The sequence below is a fragment of the Balaenoptera borealis genome (assembly GCF_965194805.1).
Source record: "Balaenoptera borealis genome assembly, chromosome: 7".
Taxonomy (NCBI): domain Eukaryota; kingdom Metazoa; phylum Chordata; class Mammalia; order Artiodactyla; family Balaenopteridae; genus Balaenoptera; species Balaenoptera borealis.
This window is the reverse complement of record NC_138864.1, coordinates 88679695-88703466: the sequence shown is the minus strand read 5'-3', so window position 1 is coordinate 88703466 and position 23772 is coordinate 88679695. Positions and strand designations below refer to the sequence as shown.

The 23772-nt window shown below is 41.1% G+C and overlaps 1 protein-coding gene across 4 annotated transcripts in view; it reads left to right on the top strand.

Annotated features, from left to right (window-relative positions):
• The window catches only part of AOAH (acyloxyacyl hydrolase), a 178404-nt gene that overhangs the window by 74520 nt on the left and 80112 nt on the right, over positions 1 to 23772 (top strand). For all 4 annotated transcript variants that reach the window (XM_082399520.1, XM_082399517.1, XM_082399519.1 and 1 more), the window contains 4 exons: positions 380 to 450; positions 1331 to 1379; positions 3955 to 4003; positions 6193 to 6287. In XM_082399520.1, coding sequence (XP_082255646.1) covers positions 380 to 450; positions 1331 to 1379; positions 3955 to 4003; positions 6193 to 6287 — 264 coding nt within the window. The remainder of the gene's footprint in view (positions 1 to 379; positions 451 to 1330; positions 1380 to 3954; positions 4004 to 6192; positions 6288 to 23772) is intronic.

The following is a 23772-nucleotide window of genomic DNA, read 5'->3' as shown; positions in this document are numbered from 1 at the left end:
GTACACAGACACGTGTATAAAACATGCATTCACATAACAACCCATGTGAATGCACACGTGCCCACATACATGCACATTCACACACATGCACCCCCATACGCTCACATATTAGCATGCACCCAACACATATACACACACGTACACACTCACATACACACACACTTCATCTGTGATTGGCCCTGGTACCATATTACGTTTCACCTCACACAGGAGGTCTTAGCATATCATCTTAATTTTCTTAGTGATCTCTAGTGTTCCTAGACTGCATTTGGATTTAAAATGGCAGATGTCAGTACCCCTCAGACAGCTCTGATTGGCCTTCACTGTGGATAACGTCAAAGCAGAACTGACCCTTCCTGTGTGTGCTCTTCAATTTCAGACACTGCGGGGCTCTCACTGGCGAGGGAGAGACTGTAACGACAGCAACAAGATGGCATACCCAGGCAGAAGGTAACGGTCTCTGCTGGTCACTGATGTTGAAAATTACCTTCTGAAAAGGAGGCAGAAGGCATAATTATCTCCCCCAGCCTAGGGGATTCATGCTTACAGAGAGGAGGGACCTCCATCTCCTAATTGAAGTAAAGCTCAATGAAAAAACAGTGTTTCTTTATTCATTTGCCCAAAAAATGCTCATCGAGTGTTGCCAAGCACTCTGTATCATGTTGGGTGGTAAACAAATAGAAATAGGCCTCCTCTCTAGGAGTTTACAGTCTAGTGGGAGAAACAAGTGAGTAGACAGGTTATTGTGGACGTTTATCCAGCCTCCTGCATGAGTTCTACAGGCAGCCCTGGGCCCAGAAAGAGTAGCCTCTTCCTCAGGAGGAGGGCGAGGCGGGCAGAGAGTAGAGCGCAGGTCACATTTTAGTCCCAGGCTGATGTTCAGTCAATCACATCTCAGACTTCAAACTGGGTATGCCAGCCTCCATCTTAGCTGTGACTACAGTGATGAAGCATTAACCAGATGTTTGGGAATTTAGAGGCATAACTTTAATGGTGTCACCTGTCTAAATGAAATGGACTGCAGATGTGTTCATTATTCTCATCGGTATCATTCCACAACAATACCGCCCATGAATATAGTCAATTGTGAAAAGACTGCACTTGGTCCACAGTTCCCAGCAAACATCCAAAGCCAAGAGAATGGCAAAGAGGTCAAGTGAGGCTTCTGTGTGCCACAACACACAATGGTGTGTGGCACTTTTCCCTGAAGAAACTGTTGTCTATCAAAGACACTTGGTGTAGCACTCATTCATTCATTCCTTCATTTGTGAAGCTGACATTCAGAGTGATGAATACATGCCAAAGACCAATGTTGACGTTTTCTTCACAGGCCAGACAACTGGGATACACATCAGGATTCAAACTGTAATGGCATTTGGGTAAGCGACTAAATTCAAACTTAACCCTGTTCTCTTGCTTTCCGCCCTCCTTAAAAGCCCCTTGCCTGTTTGCTTCAGTCAGACCTAAGGAAGAAGATGGTAGGCTACAGCAACTCTTTTTCTGCTGTTTGGAAGAGAGGCATAGAATCCAATCACATGTGAAGAATGTCCATGATGTAATGAGAGTTGAGGCTGTCTCTGTCACAGCCACTATAAGTCTCGCTTAAGCTCGGTCACATCTAATCCCTTTATTCTGTTTGGAACAGTGTGGAATTAAATGGAGAGTGGTGTATAGCAAAGTTTTACAGCAACCCAAACAGCTATTAGAGCAAACCGCATGCTGTCACTGTTTCATTGCAGCAATTTTTTTCTATTTCATAAGGCTAGTCAGGCAGAATGGAAGTTACCTGCAGTTACCCCACTACCCACATCCTGAGGCATCTAATGCTGGTGCCCCGGTTCCCTATGAATAATAAATTAGCAGCTTCCAGGTAGAGAAAAGGGAAGGAAAGAGAAAAGCCAAACACTTAATCTTAGCACGGCAATGGCAGCAGACCCAATTTTGTGAGGTCTTGAGCTTACAGGATTTGAGGGGTCCTCATGAAGAAAAAGAATACCAAATACAAATACAAAATCAAGAATAAAAGTATAATTAATTAGAACAATAAAAGAAATCTTAACAAATTCCTGGAGTCTTGGAAATTCAGGTCCCTTTCTTCTGAGATCTCTGTTCCAATTTACCAGGAGTGCTTATGTAGAAATATTGTTCTGAGTGCAGCCTGGCTCCTCTCCACCTAAAACACTCTATAGCTCCCAGCTGCTCCCAGCACTCACACAGGCAGGGATCGTACAAACCAGGAGCCTTGAAGTTTAAGATTCCCCAGCTTCAAGATAAGTTGCCTCTGAATGGTTGCCTAATTTGTCTGCTTGGATGAAGAGGAGAAAGTTTCTGTAAATAGTTTCCTCTCTCCAGGACACTGACAGTCCATTTCTTCTGAGATATGGAGAGCAAGACAGATTGTATCCTGGTATAGCCCTACCCACCCACCCTATCATCAGTCACACTGCCTTTTCATGAGGAGGGGAAGACATGTCCCCTAGATCTTAAGATGTCAAGATGTCAAGACCCCCAAAGCAACTCTTGTTCGACAAAGTCAAGCTTAGTTGTCATGTTGGAGGACATGGGGGGTTATTAGTGTGTGAAGTTGCTGTCTTGGTTCCATGACCCCATCCCTGCCTCTGACATGGGATCCCACCTACATAAGGAAGGCCAATAAGAGACTGTGCTAGACCAGCGGAAATCCACCAGGAGCCCAGGGAGCCAAGACTCAGAGTTTATCGTCAGTAATAGGAGAAAGACACATGACCTTCATACCTATCCCTTTCCATGGAGGAAAAATGACTCACAGATCACAAAATCATAAACTCAGAGAGGGCTTTACAATCACTAAGTCCAACATTTCCCAAACTGTGTCCAAGAACTCCAGTGTTGAGTGGGAGGTTAAGAGGTAAGGGAGGAGGGGCGCTATAGCAAAGTTTGGAAAGTACTGGGTCAAATAAGCCTGAACAGTTCACTTTACTTCCGAATTTCTCAGCATCTTTAATGTTTTAATGCACGTTGGGAGTCCCCAAGACCAAGAGAGTGAACACACTGTTTCCAGTACATCTCTGACCATCAGGTTCTTTCTTCCTAGAATACTGTTTATACCATTAAGATCTAGTGGAATGCCAGTGCTCTCCAGACCAGAGTTTGGCAAACAAAAGAAAACAAAAAAAAACAAAAACAAATTATATATATATATATTTTAACTTTTTTAAAGTTATCCAGACTCTGCTCGAACCTTCCAAGGACCAGCTGCTCCACTAATGCACAGACTTAGCTTTAAGTGTTAGGAAGTGCCCTCAGCTGGGGTAACTCCGTCCCACTCACAGGCTCAACCTCACTTCTGGGCTTCTCAGTCTCATCATATCAACATTTGGAATAATTCTTTATGTTTCGGGCTGCCTTGTAAATTGTATGATGGTCAGTAGCACCCCTGCCTCTCCCCACTAAATGCCGGTAGCTCCCCCTCCCCCCATTGTAACAACCAAAGATGTCTCCAGGCATTGCCAAATGTCCCTCCGGATGGCTGTGGGGCAGGGGGAGGGGATGCCTCAAAATCAGCCCTGTTGAGAATCTCTGCTCTAGAAGCATCAACCCTTAGGCACTGGAGGTGTCAGGGCACTTAGAGCTCCAACTCAGAGACTGCTGAACCCACTCTGCCCCTGTGTCCCGGTCACTGAATGGACCCTCAGTGCTCCCTCCGGGTGATACTACCAGCACTCAGAGCCCTGCCTTGCATCCTTCTGAACAAGATGGTCCAGTCTCTGGATCTCCCCTTATTCCTGCCCCCAGTTCCTTAAAGCCCAATTCACTTACCTAGGATGTTGCTATGTTGGATTAAGGGCTCAAGAGACTTTAAAGGATTTTATCCATTGATTTGTTTTTGTGCTTTTAAAGCCATTTGGGAAGGATTTCGTGTTTGTGTCTCATAAATTTAAAAGCAAGCTGCTAATTTCATCATTTCTCTTAAAGGGTGTTGATCCAAAAGATGGAATTCCATACGAGAAGAAATTCTGTGAAGGTATGAATTGTAAAAGTCAGTGTACTTATTCCAATAGAAGATTCTTTTCTAGTCTGGGTCAGATTGAAGCAAACAGACCATCCAAGTGAGGAAGTGCCTGATGCTACAACATAATGTTGACCAATTTACATTTATTTTTTATTATTATTTTTTAATTAATTAATTTTATTTATTTATTTATGGCTGTGCTGGGTCTTCGTTTCTGTGCGAGGGCTTTCTCTAGTTGTGGCAAGCGGGGGCCACTCTTCATCGCGGTGCGCGGGCCTCTCACTATCGTGGCCTCTCTTGTTGCGGAGCACAGGCTCCAGACGCGCAGGCTCAGTAATTATGGCTCACGGACCCAGCTGCTCTGTGGCATGTGGGATCTTCCCAGACCAGGGCTCGAACCCGTGTCCCCTGCATTAACAGGCAGATTCTCAACCACTGCGCCACCAGGGAAGCCCCCAATTTACATTTATTTTCGTGACAAATTAGAAAATGACATGAAAAAGATTATAGAAAAATGAGGCAGAATCAAGACAAAGCAAAGCTGAATTTGTTTAATTGATTCCTTTTTTGGGGAATTGGAAACTTTAATGATAATATTAGAAAAGGCTGTAAGATAGATAACAGGGTAACCGAAATCCAGCACTTCTCCAAATAAGAAAATAAGTGGAGGTGATAATTTTCAGTCTTCTTTGTGTCCTCCTCAATACACTATAATGTCAGACGTCTAGACTTGTACTGACAGAGTCCTTGTGTCAACTGGGCTAAGACTCATATCTGGGTGACTTGAGGAAGACCTCCAAGCAATAGCCATTGAGAGTTCCCAAAAATACCTGAGGAAAAGCTCTGTATTCTAAATGCCCAATGCCACATACACCTGGGCTACCAGTGTTCTTAGGAGGAACCTATTACCACCCACATAGTACTGAAAACATGGTCCTGGTGATGCCCAAAGAGTCTCAAACAAGACCCTATGGTAGCGTCACTGTTTTATGTTTAGACAATGCTTTCCCCTAACATTTAGAAGCATTTCATTCATTCATTCATTCATTCAACAGATATTTCCTGAACACCTATTCCTATTATGCACCAAGGGCTATACTTGGCTCTGAGTTTTTATGGGCAGACGTGATACAGTCCTTGCCCTCAATCAGCTTAAAGTCTAATTGTCTGTAAGCTATTAGAAGGATAGGATGGAGGTAGAAAGTGTAAGGACCCGACACATAGTAATGCAGTTTAGAAATGCTTGTTGGATGAATAAAGGAATGCATTAACAAATAGACAAATGAATAAGTAAACTCAGATCTAAGTGAAATCCTGGTGTGAGGCTCTGGGTTCACTGTGGGAAGCCTCTTGGATTCCCCAAATCCCAACCCCTCCTCAATGTCCTGGGCCTTCTCAGTCCCCATTTGTGTGGCCAAGTGCTAGCTGTCACAAAGTCCCGAGATAGGGAGCCGCTGGAGTGAGGCTGGGCCATCCTCGGCTTGATTTGGGGCCTTTGGAGGTGGAGGAAGTAGGCTCTCCTCTCTGACTCTGAGAAGCACTGATTGATTCTTTCAGGATCTTAAGGGATTTGGAAGAGTTCGTGCATCACCCATGGATGAATGATTCATGTAGATGGGCCTTAGAATCAGATTAAGTGATTCTTAACCTCCAAACATATAGGGCTGCATAGGGATTTTCTCTCTCCATCTCCCCACTAATCAGCCATAATTGTCCATCCAGTGCTTTTGTATATATAGATTAAGGACATTAAAAGACCATAACATCTTTGAAAAAAATCAAAATTGCTCCATGAGATTACTAATTCCTAAAGTGGATATTAACAGAAATGAGTGTGTTTTCCAAGAAAGCAATTTTCAGAACCAAAATTTAGGGCATATTTCTGAGTTCAGATAAAGTTTTGATGCTTTTATTCATCTATCATTCACTCAAGATGTTGCACAGGAGTTTGTTTTATGCTGAGCTAGGAAGGACACCTGCATCTATACAGCTTAGCTGGTAGTTTCAATGGCCTGGAAATCTCATTCAGCTCCCAAATGCTATGCCCCTCACTCTCCAACACTCAAAAAGTGGCAATGCATCACTGTTACGACGCTCTATGCACAGAATACACACCAGGGTATGTGCTCACCTAACTACCCAATCTGGAGGCTCCAAACTACTTGAGTGCATAAATAATGCAAATAAATTGTGCCACCTAGGTTCACAGCCCAGGGGAATCATTTTGCTGGGAGACTCAGCTGGGGCTCATTTTCACATCCCTCCCGATTGGATCACAGCTTCACAGATGTCTTTGGTAAGTAATTTTGGCAGTAATCATGCGGGATGTGCTGGCCTCTGTGTTTGTTTCCCCCTTGCTCTCTATAAATGTGATGCCAGTTCCAAACAGGTGCAGATTTCCCTTCTCAGCACAATCTGCCATCAAAGGCATATCCACAGCCATTTCAGTTCAGTTCAGTTCAAACACTGTGATAAGAACAACAGACTCATAACAAGAGCTATCTCATCCATTAGAAAAGGAGGATGGTGCCCCTGCCGGATGGAAAGGACACTTGGGCATAGTGGGGAAGCCCTTGTTGTACGGCCACCTCGGGATGTAGTTCTCTCTTCAACCTCCTATAAAATGAAAACGCTGATCCAGGGAAGTTAAACTGCAAGAATTATACATTCTTCTTTGATCCCTTTTCTCACACTGAAGAAATCAGACACGAACCTGAATACTCTCTTATGGAACCTCTCCCAAGTTCTAAAACTGGGCAAACACAGACCTCCCTTGTAAGGATGAGCAAACAGAGAAGCATTTGAACATAGAAAAAATGTTCATGGTCTCCAAAGAAAAGAACTCTTGAAAAAAGCTTCCTACAGGAAAGTGAATTTTGTAAGAGATTAAATCCAGATTCTCAACAATAGTGTGAGGAGATTATACTCATGAAAAAGGAACAATCTGAGGTTAGGGAAGACTACTTTTAGGTGAAACAATAATGGCCTGATGTAAAAATGCGATGGCCATACTGACTAGCAAGTTGGACAATGTAAAAAACAGGGTGAGAAAACCAGTCAGCCAAATTCTGGAACTTACATAAGAGACATATAGGATAGGTCCTGGAGATTGAATAGGAAACCCAGGGGAAGAGAACACATCAGACAGAGAGGAAGTGGTGACCAAATAAACATCAAAAGATAATTTTCTTGAGTTGAAGAAATCCTTGACTTTAATCCAAAACCCCACTGAACTCCAGAGAATATAAAAGAGACTCTACTCATCATGTCTTGCTTTTCCATTATATTCCAAATATAAAGAAAAATTTTGCAATCATTCAGCCCAACAAACAACCAGGACACATACTAGGAGGAAAAATCCTTTTGACATCAGACTTATCTTTCAATAATAAATTTCAGAAAATAGTGGAACAGCCTCTACAACATTTTGAGGATAGTGTGTCAAAAATGCTCCAGCTGCCAAGATACAGTTCCTACATGAAGGCCACAACATATTCTCAGTCATTCAAAGATTCAGAAAATATAACAGATTTATGCTTTCCTGAAAAAGATTATTTTAAGAATTATTCCAATCTCTCTGAGCATGGTATTATAAAAGCAAGGCCAAAAAAAAACTATTACTAGATTTAATTACATGAAATCTTCAAATGTATACAATGTCCAAAAATTCATAAAATTAAAAGACAAATGAAAAACTAGAGCAATATTTATAACATATAAGACAAGATTTAAATTCTCTAATAACAAAGAGTTCCCGCATATCAATAAAGAAAAAACAATTTAATTTTTTAATGATCAAGAACATGACCAATAGGGGCTTCCCTGGTGGCGCAGTGGTTGAGAATCTGCCTGCTAATGCAGGGGACACGGGTTCGAGCCCTGGTCTGGGAAGATCCCACATACCGCAGAGCGACTAGGCCCATGAGCCACAATTGCTGAGCCTGCGCGTCTGGAGCCTGTGCTCCGCAACAAGAGAGGCCGCGACAGTGAGAGGTCTGTGTACCGCGATGAAGAGTGACCCCCGCTTGCCGCAACTAGAGAAAGCCCTCACACAGAAACGAAGACCCAGCACAGCCATAAATAAAAAAAAAAAAAAAAAAAGAACATGACCAATAAATATAAAAACAGTTTCATCTTCAGTAGTAATCAAAGAAAAACAAATTAAAACAACAATGAGGTATCATCTATCATCTGTCAAATAAGCAAAGGTTAACAAGTGATAAAGGCCTACTTTTAGCAAGAATATGGTGAAAGGGATATGTTCCTTCACCACTAATGAGAGTTTAAGTTGCTAGAACTTCTCTGGCAGGCAACTTGACAATATGTATAAAGTGACGTTATAGCGTTTGTGATTTTAACAAGTAATTCTGCTTCTGAAAATTTCTCTTTAAAACTAAGCAGTCATTTGCTCAAGAATCTATGTACATGAGTATTTATACTCATGTATAAAACGAAGAGTTATTTATAAGAGCAAAAATGAAAAAAGAAATTTAAAAAAAAATAGGGGATTGGGGTGGAGTCAAGATGGCATACTAGGAGGATGCGGAATTTGCGACTTCTCACAACTACGGCACCTACCAGGCACCGGTGGGGAACCACAGACACCTAAGGGGTTAGGAGGAACCCCCAGCAACCGGTGATCTCTCCTTTTGGCTTGTTGCCCCCCCCCCTTTTTTTTCTTTTTTCTGCTTTGGTTTTATTTTACCTTGTTGCAGTTGTTTCAATTATAGTTTTATTTTTCCTAATATATTTTTTATCTTTCTAATTTTATTTTGTTTGTTATTCTTTGATATTGTACTGCTCCTTTCTTCCTTTTTTTTTTTTACCATGCCACAAAGCTTGCGGGATCTTGGTTCCCAGGCCAGAGGCTGGGCCGGAGCTCCTGTGTTGGGAGCTCCAAGTCCAAACCGCTGGACTAACAGAGAACCTCAGACTCCAGGGAATATCAACTGGGGTGAGGCCTCCCAGAGGTCCTCATCTCAGCACCAAAACCCAGCTCTATCTAACTGCCTGCAAACTCCAATGCTGGACGTCTCAGGCCAAACAACCAGTAAGACAGGAATACAGCACCACCCATCAAAAAAAAAAAAAAAAAAGAAAAGAAAGAAATGACAAAAAAATATGTTACAGATGAAAGAGCAAGGCAAAAACCTACAAGACCAAATAAATGAAGATGAAATAGGCAAGCTACCTGAAAAAGAATTCAGAGTAATGATAGTAAACATGATCCAAAATCTCAGAAACAGAATGGAGAAGACACAAGAAACATTTAACAAGGATATAGAAGAACTAAAGAGCAAACAAACAATGATGAACAACAAAATTACTGAAATTAAAAATACTCTAGAAGGAATCAATAACAGAATAACTGAGGCAGAAGAAAAGATAAGTGAGCTGGAAGATAAAATGGTGGAAATAACTGCCAGGGAGCCAAATAAAGAAAAAAGAATGAAAATAATTGAGGACAGTCTCAGAGACCTCTGGGACAACATTAAACGCACCAACATTTGAATTATAGGGGTCCCAGAAGAAGAAGAGAAAAAGAAAGAGTCTGAGAAAATATTTGAAGAGATTATAGTAGAAAACTTCCCTAACATGGGAAAGGAAAGAGTCAATCAAGTCCAGGAAGCACAGAGAGTACCATACAGGATGAACCCAAAGAGAAACACGCTGAAACACATATTAATCAAACTATCAAAAATTAAATACACAGAAAAAATATTAAAAGCAGCAAGAGAAAAGCAACAAATAACATACAAGGGAATCCCCATAAGGTTAACAGCTGATTTTTCAGCAGAAACTCTGCAAGCCAGAAAGGAGTGGCAGGACATATTTAAAGTGATGGAAGGGAAAAACCTACAACCAAGATTACTCTACCCAGCAAGGATCTCATTCAGATTTGACGGAGAAATTAAAACCTTTCCAGACAAGCAAAAGCTAAGAGAATTCAGCACCACCAAACCAGCTTTATAACAAAATGCTAAAGGAACATCTCTAGGCAGGAAACACAAGAGAAGGAAAAGACCTACAATAACAAACCTAAAACAATTAAGAAAATGATAATAGGAACATACATATTGATAATTACCTGAAATGTAAATGGATTAAATGCTCCAATCAAAAGACATAGACTGGCTGAATGGAAACAAAGAAGACCTGTATATATGCTGTCTACAAGAGACCCACTTCAGACCTAGGGACACATACAGACTGAAAGTGAGGGGATGGAAAAAGATATTGCATGCAAATGGAAATCAGAAGAAAGCTGGAGTGGCAATTCTCATATCAGACAAAATAGACTTTAAAATAAAGACTATTACAAGAGACAAAGAAGGACACTACATAATGATCAAGGGATCAATCGAAGAAGAAGTTATAACAATTGTAAATATTTATGCACCCAACACAGGGGCACCTCAATACATAAGGCAAATGCTAACAGCCATAAAAGGGGAAATCAACACTAACACAATAATAGTAGGGGACTTTAACACCCCACTGTCACCAATGGACAGATCATCCAAAATGAAAATAAATAAGGAAACACAAGCTTTAAATGATACATTAAACAAGATGGACTTAATTGATATTTATAGGACATTCCATCCAAAACAACAGAATACACTTCTCAAGTGCTCATGGAATATTCTCCAGGAGAGATCATATCTTGGGTCACAAATCAAGCCTTGGTAAATTTAAGAAAATTGAAATCATACCAAGTATCTTTTCCAACCACAATACTATGAGACTAGATATCAACAGCACATTAAAAGGATCATACACTATGATCAAGTGGTGTTTATCCCAGGAATGCAAGGATTCTTCAATATGTGCAAATCAATGTGATAAACCATATTAACAAATTGAAGGGGAAAAACCATATGATCATCTCAATAGATGCAGAAAAAACTTTTGACAAAATTCAGCACCCATTTATGATAAAAAACTCTCCAGAAAGTAGGCATAGAGGGAACTACCTCAACATAATAAAGGCTGTATATGACAAACCCACAGCCAACATCTTTCTCAATGGTGAAAAACTGAAACCATTTCCTCTAAGATCAGGAATGAGACAAGGTTGCCTACTCTCACCAATATTATTCAACATAGTTTTGGAAGTTTTAGCCACAGCAATCAGAGAAGAAAAAGAAATAAAAGGAATCCAAATCCAAAAAGAAGAAGGAAAGCTGTCACTGTTTGCAGATGACATGATACTATACATAGAGAATCCTAAAGATGCTACCAGAGAACTACTAGAGCTAATCAATGAATTTGGTAATGTAGCAGGATATAAAATTAATGCACAGAAATCTCTTGCATTCCTATACACTAATGATGAAAAATCTGAAAGAGAAATTAAGGAAACACTCCCACTTACTACTGCAACAAAAAGAATAAAATACCTGGGAATAAACCTACCTAAGGAGACAAAAGACCTGTATGCAGAAAACTATAAGACACTGATGAAAGAAATTAAAGATGATACAAACAGATGGAGAGATATACTATGTTCTTGGATTGGAAGAATCAACATTGTGAAAATGACTATACTGCCCAAAGGAATCTACAGGTTCAATGCAATCCCTATCAAACTATCAATGGCATTTCTCCCAGAAGTAGAACAAAAAATTGCACAATTTGTATGGAAACACAAAAGACCCTGAATAGCCAAAACAATCTTGAGAAAGAAAAATGGAGCTGGAGGAATCAGGCTCCTGGACTTCAGAGTATACTACAAAGCTACAGTAATCAAGACAGTATGGTACTGTCAGAAAAACAGAAATATAGATGAATGGAACAGGATAGAAAGCCCAGAGATAAACCCACGCACATATGGTCACCTTATCTTTGATAAAGGAGGCAAGAGTATACAATGGAGAAAAGATGGCCTCTTCAATAAGTGGTGCTGGGAAAACTGGACAGCTACATGTAAAAGAATGAAATTAGAACACTTCCTAACACCATACAAAAAAATAAACTCAAAGTGGATTAAAGACCTAAATGTAAGGCCAGACACTCTAAAACTCTTAGAGGAAAACATAGCCAGAACACTCTTTGACATAAATCACAGCAAGATCCTTTTTGACCCGCCTCCTAGAGTACTGGAAATAAAAATAACCAAATGGGACCTAATGAAACTTAAAAGCTTTTGCACAGCAATGGAAACCATAAACAAGACGAAAAGACAACCTTCAGAGTGGGAGAAAATATTTGCAAATGAAGTAACTGACAAAGGATTAATCTCCAAAATATACAAGCAGCTCATGCAGCTCAATATCCAAAAAACAAACAACCCAATCCAAAAACGGGCAGAAGAGCTAAATAGACATTTCTCCAATAAAGATATACAAATTGCCAATGAACACATGAAAAGATGCTCAACATCACTAATCATCAGAGAAATACAAATCAAAACTACAATGAGGTATCACCTCACACAGGTCAGAATGGCCATCATCAAAAAATCTACAAACAATAAATGCTAGAGAGGGTGTGGAGAAAAGGGAACCATCTTGCACTGTTGGTTGGAATGTAAATTGATCCATCCACTATGGAGAACAGTATAGAGCTTCCTTAAAAAGCCAAAGATAGAACTACCATATGACCCAGCAATCCCACTACTGGACATATACCCTGAGAAAACCATAATTCAAAAAGAGTCATGTACCACAATGTTCACTGCAGCACTATTTACAATAGCCAGGACATGGAAACAACCTAAGCGTCCATCGACAGATGAAAGGATAAAGAAGATGTGGCACGTATATACAAAGGAATGTTACTCAGCCATAAAAAGAAACGAAATTGAGTTATTTGTAGTGAGGTGGATGTACCTAGAGTCTATCATACAGAGTGAAGTAAGTCAGAAAGAGAAAAACAAATACCATATGCTAACACATATATATGGAATCAAAAAAAAAAGTGATTCTGATGAACCTAGGGGCAGGACAGGAATAAAGATGCAGACGTAGAGAATGGACTTGAGGACATGGGGAGGGGGAAGGGTTAGCTGGGACAAAGTGAGAGAGTAGCATTGACATATATACACTACCAAATGTAAAATAGATAGCTAGTGGGAAGTAGCTGCGTGGCACAGGGAGATCAGCTCGGTGTTTTGCGACCACCTAGAGAGGTGGGATAAGGAGGGTGGGAGGGAGACGCAAGAGGAGGGGATATGGGGATATACGTATGCATATAGCTGATTCACTTTGTTATACAGCCAAAACTAACACAATACTGTAAAGCAGTTATACTCCAATAAAGATGTTTAAAAAAATAGGGGATTAGATATTTTAAAATATATTGCATCCACAAAATGAAATATTATGCAACTGTTAATAACATATTATAGACCCATTTCTTAGCAAGAAAATATGTTTATGCTAATTTGTTAGGTGGCAAAACCAGGTTACAAGATAGTAATATATGGGCCAGTTTTTATGAACATATGTGTGTTCATGTGTACAGACAAAGAAAATAATTTGAAGGTTGTAGATCAGTATGTTAACTTTGGACTCTAGAATTCTGGATAACTTTTTTCTAATTTGTCTTCAATGAATTTTTGTTATGTATGTACCAAATATTTGAAGGATTGTTTTGTTTGGTTTTTAAGCAAATAGCTAAGGAAACCAGCTAAAGAATACTAAAGCATTACTTTTTTAACCTTCATAAAAGCCCTCTGGGGTAGGTGTTATTACAACATAGCCTCACTTTCCAGACAAGTACTCAGAAATGTTGAGTAGATAGCCTTAGGTCACACAGCTAAGAGGTGCAGAACCACTTCCTGTCAGTATCATCTTGAACAAACCACCTAACCAGAAACTCTGTAGATGATGAAGGAAGGCCATGTGCTTCAGTGAGCTAAGGTCTGTGAAAATGCTTTGGAAACTGTATGTTGGATTCAAACCAGACAAAAGTAGATTGACACACAGCTCACACAGTGCAGTGGTGGTAGCTAACCAAGCTGGTCGATGTCCTCATGCTTGACCTTCCTATTCCGCACCTGGCCTCTGGAGGCGGAGGTGAGGGGTGCCTCTCGCTTTAGGGTTCCCTTGGGGAGGACAGCCTCTCACTGGAGCTGGCAGCTCTCTCTGCAGTGTGCTAAGTCTCTGAGGAAGAGAAAGACCCATTGAGAAGACGCTTTAAAGAAATCATTCCCACAAGCCCAGTAGCCAGCCCCATCCTGGAACCCAGACAATTGGAATTTGGATTGTAGCAATTTTTTATTTGCTATTTGCAACAACAAATGAATTGAAATAACTGCAGATCAGCAGTTGTTGGTTTGGGTTTGGGTTATTTCCCACCCCACACCCATCCCTTTTTGGCAGTAAATTAGTAGTTCAGAAAAATGACTATGAGAATGGCAATGAGGAACCCATATCGGGCATAATGGTAATTGGGATTCATTAGTTTCATCAATATGTCAGTAATGCTATTGATGGTAGAGACAACGCTACAGTTTTAGTGTTAGTTTGTCATCTATTTCAAGCCTTTGATGTTCTAGGATTCTTAAAATATCTCTCCAGGTTAACATTCCTCTCCAAGCTAAAAGTTAGCCTGGGCACTCCCAGCCTGGGCCAATTCTGTGGGATACCATTTGATAAGAATGAAAGATGGGACAAGAAGAATAAAAGACAGAGATTTTGCTCAGAAAGTTGATGTTGAAAATGAAGATTTATCACTGAGTTATTGTCAAAATAATGCTGTATACACCACCCAAATCTCAATGACTTAAAACAATTGTCATTTCTTCTCACTTACACAGCTGTTCTAGGCTGGGCTCTGTTAGTCTTCGCTCCAAGCTGAAGCTTGGGTCCAGGTCTGCTCCACGTGTCTCTCATTTTTCCTTGGTTGGGCAATCTATCCAGAGCATGCACTTTTCATGATAATGTCAGAAATGCAAGAGGGCAAGACCCTCACACAAACATATTTGCTGCATCATGTCTGCCATCAACCCATAAGCAAAGCAACTCACATGGCCAAGACCAATAGGGAAGGAAGTAATCTGCCCAAAGTGAAAGAGGGAAGAGAGGGAATGTTTGCTCTGTTGCTTTTATCTAATCAGATATGTTAAATATTCAGTGGAGAAAAATAAGCAAATACAGAAATTATGAAGAAATTATTCAAATTTCCCTCATGCTACCACCCAGAGAGAATCATTTTAACATTTTGGAGTATCAGATTTGTTTTGAAATATTCTTTTAATATTCTTCTTATTGGGGAAAAAAGAAGATATAAAGTCAACATTAGAACCAATTATGAGAATATTAAAAAAAATTACCCCCACTATCTTAAACTTTTCTCTTCCCCAGTACTCTACCCTCACTACGCATACACACACACACACACACACACACACTATGTAGTCACAAGAATAGCAAGTAAGCAATTGGCAATGCTCCTTTTTTTAAAAATTAGTACTAATCATAATCATTTTTCCACATTGCTACTTAGTCTTTTTACTCATTATATCTGTCAGTGTTACATACTATCCTTTTCAGTGTACAAGCCATAATCCACGACTGGATATTAAGCTGATTCATGGTTTCATTTTCTGGCCAGTATAGATCATACTCCTTTTTTTTTTACTTACTATTTTTTATTGAAGTAACATCAGTTTATAACATTATATATGCTTCATATGTACAACATTATATTGCAACTTCTGTATACACTACAGTGTGTTCACCACCAAAAATTTAGTTTCTATCTATCATCATACAGTTGAACCCCTTTACCCAGTGCCCAGCGGCAGGTGCATGGATAAAGAAGATGTGGCACATATATACAGTGAAATATTACTCAGCCATAAAAAGAAACGAAATTGAGTTATTTGTAGTGAGGTGGATGGACCTAGAGTCTGTCATACAGAGTGAAGTAAGTCAGAAAGAGAAAAACAAATACCATATGCTAACACATATATATGGAATCTAAAAAAAAAAAAATGGTTCTGATGAACATAAGGGCAGGACAGGAATAAAGACGCAGGCATAGAGAATGGACTTGAGGACACAGGGAGGGGGGAGGGTAAGCTGGGACAAAGTGAGAGAGTAGCATTGACATATATACACTACCAAATGTAAAATAGATAGCTAGTGGGAAGCAGCCACATAGCACGGGGAGATCAGCTCGGTGCTTTGTGACCACCTAGAGAGATGGGATAGGGAGGGTGGGAGGGAGATGCAAGAGGGAGGGGATATGGGGATATATGTATACGTATAGCTGATTCACTTTGTTATACAGCAGAAACTAACACAACATTGTAAAGCAATTATACTCCAATAAAGATGTTAAAAAAAAAAAGAAAAGAAATGGAAGCATAGAGAACTTAAGGATCCTGCCCAAGATCAATCAGATAATAAAGATCAAAACCATGATTTGGGAAAAAAAAAGAAGATGTGGTATATATATACAATGGAATACTACCCAGCCATAAAAATAAAAAGATGAAATCTTGCCATTAGCCACAACATGGATGGACCTTGAGGGTATTAGGCTAAATGAAATAAGTCAGATGGAAAAAAACAAATACCGTATGAGTTCACTCATATATGGAATATTTTTTAAATGCTCCTTTTTAAAAAAGACTTCCAGTTTTTAAAACTTATTATCTATAGAGTCTCTTCATTTGCACAGAGAATCAGGTTAGGTATAAGTACCATGCCTAGTGGACACCCATGATGTATGTTGAGCTCAGATGTCTCCTGTTTTGGTTATTTGGCTTTTAATGTTTGTAAGCAAAATATCACTAAATCCTAACCCAGGACCTACCATGTGCCAAACCCTGTGATAGGAGCTAATGACACAGAGGTGAAGAGGATGGAAAGAGCCCAGGTCCTCAGAGAGTTTCAGGCCTTGTGGGGAAAGCAAATAGGCAATTCCAGAGTGTGAGCTGCTGTGATGCACACGTGCTTCCCAAACTGGGAGGAAGAAGGCACCGGAGGCATCCGTCCCAGCAGACCTAGGAAGGAGTGTCTTAGGGGCTGAAAGAGCACGTGCAAAGGCTCACAAGTAAGAGGGTGCAGAGTTATGAGAAGTTTGGTGGGGCTGAACTGACATTGATCCAGCACAAGGTCTGAATGTAAGAGAAGAGCCTAGGAAGGTGCATAGGAGCTGATCTCAGAGGACCTCAAAGTCACATTAAGGAACTCAGAGTTTATCCTGAAGGCAATAGGAAGCCGTCAAAGGGGTTTAAACTAAGAAATAGCAGCAGTCTGACTTGAATTTCAGAAAAATCACCCTGGTTTCAATGGGCAGGATGGATTACATGGGTGGGGGGCGTGGGGGAGGAAGGGGGAGCAGGCAAGAAACTCAGCTAGGAGTTTGTTATTATTCTAGTAAAAGTGTCCTAAGCTAGAAGAGTACATTGGGAAGAAAAGAAATGGACAAACTCAGAAGTTATCTAGAATCAACCATGGATATGTAGTTTTCTCACACCCTGCCTGCTCTGTGGACTTTACGTCCAGTTTCTGAATAGACCACCCTCCTCCAGCCAGATATCTCAGGCTGCGGTTAACCCAGGGCTGTTCCCAGCACCCTTGCATCTGGGGAGGCTGCCTGGACTTCATCTCCCCAGTGCATATCTTCCCTGCAGGGTCTAAGCCAGGCTTTGGAGACTCTACTGGAAGAGTCTGCCCTCCTACAAAACTTCTGGTACTTCTGGTTCCTCTGCACCAAACTCCCCTAACCCTAGCAGTTGTGGTGGACTTATAATTTATTGCCCAAACTTGAGAGAAGAGGGATCATTACTGTTAATTATGTGAGGACAATAGGCATTAACCCAGACCGGCCCAGACATATTGGGATATACAGCCACCCTACTGATGGCACAGAAGCCATTTGTGAAACTGACACCATGAGCCCAGAGGGGAATTTCAAGCCCCTAAATTATCTCTGTATAAAATAATCTTGGACTTTGAATCAGACATACCTGTGCTCAAATCCTGGCTTAGCCACTTATCTTTACTTATTTTCTCTGAGCTTTAATTTCCTTGTGTATAAAATATAAATAATGATAGATATTTCATTAGAAATTTGGGATGATTTTGTAACAGATGTTAAAAACTGGACTATTTATTTCTACCTAACTTTCAAGTGAGACCCTAAGACAATGTGAGCCAACTAGTCCCACCTTCCACAGTCAAATATTAGAAGGACTTCAGCAGGACCTGCAGAAGAAGGGAGTGAAAACCATTTCTGCAACCTGTAGCTTGAGGCTGGGAATCGCTAGTGGCAGTATGGCAGTGGGGCTCGCTGTCCCCATGGGGGAAGGGCAGGATGCTTTCCTTACTGTAGGAGGCCACTAAGAGACTTAGACAGGTGTCCTCGGAGACTGGGGTCAAAAAAGCTGGAGTCTGACACTCCTGTGAGTAATGTAAGTGTTGTGACTGAGTCATCAGGACAGAAAGAGTGTGTGTCCTGGGGCAAGGATATGGACCCCAGGAAGGGAGAGCCAACCTGGGCCATTGAAAATCCTGGAGAGGATTGCCTGGATTTGACCTCAATGTGGGGATTAAACTCCAGATGACCAGGGGCTGGAGCATGAAACTTAAGTGACTAGTGAGGGTGAAGGGAATGTACCAACTCCACAATGGGATTTATTAATTCATTAGAAAATAACAATAAGAAACACATTAACATAAATAACATATTTTTATAACAACTTTATTTCCTGAAACAAAAAAAGTATAGGCTAAAATAATAGCATTCTTTTCTACTTTTGTGAATCTCCTTGATATCTGGATAGAAGACAGCTAAATTCCCCTATCTGCTTCTGCCTTCAATCTACTTCTGTATCCATGTATGTGGCCTCTTGAAAACTCCATTGTACCCTTATGAGTGAATTAAAATAAAAAAGATAAATCAAGTTTTAGTATTATGATGATAATAGTGATTTCATGAACACTCTCTGAGGGTCTCAAAGATCCTCAGGGGTCCCCAGACTTTGAGAACCACTGCCACAGCGTTTTCCCACTGCCTCCAATGTCCAAACTTTGAGGATTTACAAAAGAAAGATGTGGTTGTGGGGTACGGCAGTGTAGTTTTCAAAATTCTTCACATGTCAGGGAAGAGCTTGCACTCTAAGACAGACCGCTGCAGGGCAAAATGGGGAAGCCATCAGCATGGTGTGGGCTACTCCCTCAACCAAAGTACTTCTGCAGCACATCGGAACATGTGAGGTTCCCCAAGAGAGCATCTCTGCCCATCAGACTCTCCTCAGTCCTCACTCTGCCCACAGGTTCCCTTATTTGAGAGCCTTTTAGTGATGTCACTGCAAAGAGAGAAAGCCTCCAATATTTTGGCTAATTCAGCATGTGGAACCCTTTTAAACTGGGTTTCTTGTCACTGTCAGAGTCACCATTTATGAGGGGTCAGTCAGGAAAATGAAAGCATTCCAACAGAGGGGATTTAATATAGGGAATTGGCTACCCTGGTAGATTTAACACAGGGAACTGATTACACAGGTATTAGAACAAAAAGGGGGATGCTGAAGTTATCAGAGATTAATCATTGCAAAAAGCAGCTGCTGACTGCAGGGCTAAGGAACAACAAGGAGGAAGAGGTATTACCAGAAGCTAGAGGGGGGGGTGCAGCTGGTGTTTGGACTATTGCACAGCCTGTACTCTGACTGCCGAGGGCACACAAACCAGCTGCTACTGAACCACTGAGGAGTGTGGAGAGGAGCTGGAAGTAGCACAGAAGGCTGGAGGCTGGAAGCTGCTGGGGGATGCCGACCTCAACTAGACACCAGAAAATAGTTCCTCCTCTCCTTCTCTCACCCCCACTTGCCCATCTCCCACCTGCACCTCTCACTGGCAGAGAGACTCAGAGGAATCTGGGAAGTGTAGTTTGCAGTGTCCAACTCCATAGCACAGAGCAGAGATTAGAGGGGTGGGCTTGGAGCCCAGAGGCTGTTGGTGTTTACCCAGCACATGCCGCTCAAACCCTTTCAGATCAAGTCTGGAATCAGTTCCAGCCAGCACTGGGCACCAGAAAGCAAAGATGTCCAAGGGCATTGAAGTGCAGCAGAAATCTTATGTGTTGGCTCAAGGTTGGGTAACTGAAGGGAAACAGCTGTCAGAGGCCAGTGCTGATTACTCAACCTCATGGGCCCTGTGGAATCAGAGGCCTGGTTGGTGGTCAGCATGGCCTCAACCCAGTAATGCTCGTTTCTTTAGGTCCTTATTAACCTGGGACCTGCCTCACCCAGGGAGCACGCACACTGGTTGCTATTCACTTAATGCCAGATCGTCCCCTCCTCAACTGCCTTTAGGAATCCTTCCCAAAATGACAGAAGAGGGCAACAGCCAGAAGCTGTCTTTTAAAATGAAGCTGTGTGACCTTTCTCCAACCTGTTCAGCAGAAAGAGGTTCTGAATTTGGATTCTGTACCACTGACTGTGAAACTTGAAAGAACCTGCTGACCCCTAACCTCACCCTATAATCCCTCCACGATCTCGTGTTCCAGGAGGAATAGTAATGGGACCACCTCTTCCAAAGTGAACATTTGGCTGGGTGGTCTTTCTCAGGGTCTGACCATCGCGATGCATATTATCAACCAAGACCCTTCAGGAACCCCCAGCGTGTTTGGTGCCATTCCTTTGCTGCACCAAGTAGTAAATCATATTCTGGGAAGAGCAGTAAGTGCTGTAGAAAAACAAGTATTCATTGTTCATAATAGGCCATTCTGCCCTTTATGAGACTAGTCAACATGTCTTTGCTTTTGTCTCCCTATAAGGCAGAAAACACTCCTGCAGATACATCACCCCATCCCAACTGTGCCCATCGAAAAGGAATTCACAGTCTTGGGTATCTTTCCTGCACCAGCCCCCCTCCCCTCCTGCTCATGCCATCCTCTAGTTAAAGCATTGCGGCACCCGAGAGGCCTGTTTACAGCTAATTAGATTAGGAGTGTGTTCATCTGGAAAGATATCTGTAGTTCAATAAAGAGAGTGTGAAGAATCACCCTCGTGGTTCCACAGAAACTAAGGGTTCTGAGCCTCTCTCTGCCCTCTTCCTCCTTAAAAACACCTTAGCATCTCTCCAAGATGTCCTTAGCAGTCAGGTTCAAAATGAGCTTCCCATATCACACAGAAGACCTCAACTTAGAAAGGTTTCAACAAAAAACAAAGAGCAAATCTGAAAACACTTTCATGCTGTCTTATTTTTTTTTCTTTCAAAGGAAAAACAATGACTGCTTGAGTTGTTTTGTTGCAGAAGAAGGGGAGGTAGAGAGATCATCAAGGCCAGCAGTAGATGCTGCCCTCCTGCCTCTTCCCCATCTGCTTGAAAATTACTTCCAAAATATTAAATGCTGCATTTCACTGAACCAGAATTGCATGTCGAGTTGTGGGGAGGCAGACAGGAAGGAAGGAGAAGTGATTCTGAAATACAATTTCCCAAATGTTTATTTTGCTAGCAAAGGCTGTTGCCTGTACTATTATAAAATCTTAGCACGACCCCTGGCAAGCTGTTGTCTGTAGGGTAAGTAGGCACAGATTGAATTTTGCGCTGTGTCAAGGGCAAAATGTATCCTTAATCTGGCTGCAGAAAATGCATATTCACCTGAGAGCAAAGCGGCTCCTATCTTTCAAGCCCCTATGCATTTTTTTCCTCTCTTTGAGATGATTTTGTAAATCAGCCTAGGCTACTCTTTATTAGCCCACAGGTGGCACAGGCAGTATCTGAGCTCTCACTCTGCCTCTCACTAACCCGCCCTGCCTCCGCCCTCTGGATTTAGCAGTGAGGATAAAGCTTCCATTAAGCATAAAGGCTGATTTTCATGGTGCATAATAAAATATGGAAATTCTATCTCTGCTAACGTCATGTCAACTCCAGAAATATTAAGAGTTAGAGTATTTCTTTATTATTTTTTCCGATGAGGAAAAGCTGTTGTTTAGTAAAACTGGACAAAATTACATTTTCTGCTCCTCAGACATCTTGCAGGCTGGCAGATTAAAGATGTTAGACAATGAAGAGAGAAGCCCCAATCCTAGTTATTTCTCATTTATTCTGTCAGAAAAAGAGAGTTGTGTGCCCCATGGTGAATCCTTTTCTCCAACAGCAATCAGGCCACAAGAGACAGAATGTTATTGTGTTCCCTTTCCCTGTTCACGGGCACAGGCCAGACGGGCTGTTGTCGAGTCCTGATCAATTCAATGCCCTTTTCTTCTTGCTCAAGGTGAGCATCTGGGTCTCTTACCTGCCAGCAAAGTCAGGGGCTCTTGCAGGCTCATTCTTCTGAAAACAGCAGTGATCTTAGCCCTCACTGACTTCTGCAAGAATTAAAAAGACATAAACACTGGTTGTTATGAAAAGCTACAAGAGGAAATTATTTTAAGCTCCATACTTCTGAAAGGCATTTATAATTACTCAGCCCACATGCCTGTTCCCCCAGCACATTAGATAGACATCTCCGCATAGAGAGGTAGTGAGTCAGTAAACACCTGTGCAATCCAGTGTGTTGCTAAGACCAGAGAACAATCTCTTGCCCCCTACTTAATTATATCTACCATTTTGCTACACTCTCCCTCAAGTTCCTCAGCCATAAAATAGGTTTCATGGAAGTGACTCTTCATAGGGGGACATTTAGAATCTCAAATCAGTTGGCTTGTGGGAAGAGGACAATCCTAGCATTTAAAAATAATTTTGGATAGTTGGAATTGATTGCTACATATCATTCATTCATTGGTTCCTTCAACTAGTTCCCTCCATGCCACTCCTGCGGGAATGATGAGGACAGCAATTACCCAGCCCAGCCCTTGCCAAGGTCTGGGGGTCAAGACTGGCTTCTGTGTGATTTCCTGGGGATTTCCTACTTAAGGCAATGACTGGAGGACTGGTCAGAGGTAGGAGCTAAACCATCATTCCTAGAGGGAAATTATGAAATACAAGGTCCAAAGATTCCAGAAGCAGAAATTGAGGACAGCATCACCAAGAATTTAAAGCCTAATTGATAAAGAACCCAAAGGTAAATAGATCAAGAAGAACCAGAGTATATATACACAATGGAATATTACTCAGCCATAAAAAAGGATGAAATCATGCTATTTGCAGCAACATAGATGGACCTAGAGATTATCATACTAAGTGGAGTAAGTCAGAGAAAGACAAATATCACATGATATCACTTATATGTGGAATCTAAAAAATGATATAAATGAACTTATTTACAAAACAGAAATAGACTCACAGACATAGAAAACAAACTTATGGTTACCAAAGGGGATGGGGGGGCATAAATTAGGAGTTTGGGATTAACATATACAAACTACTATATGTAAAATAGATAAACAACAGGACCTATTGTATAGCACAGAGAGCTATATTCAATATCTTGTAATACCCTATAATGGAAAAGAATCTGAAAAAGAATATATATGTGTATATATGTATATGTATGTATGTATGTATGTATAACTGAATCACTTTGCTGCACACCTGAAACTAGCACAGCATTGTAAATTAACTATAATTCAATTTTTTAAAAAAGAAGAACCAAAGAGGTCATGCTCTCATGTTCATAACATATTAGCAAGAAGGGAGGGTAGGTCAGCACTTCTTAAAGGACTAATTATTAATCAAGCAGGGTATAGACTCAGCTGCTGTGAAAGAAAGAATCTCCAAATTAGTGACTTAAGATGGAAATGTGCTGTCATCTCATATAATAAGGTGTGACGAGAGTCGGAGGAGGGTACCTCACAGAGGAAGTTCAGGGCAGTCAAGGTCAGCATTTAGCTAATTCTTGACTGATGAGTAGCAAGTGATCAATAAAGACAGTGA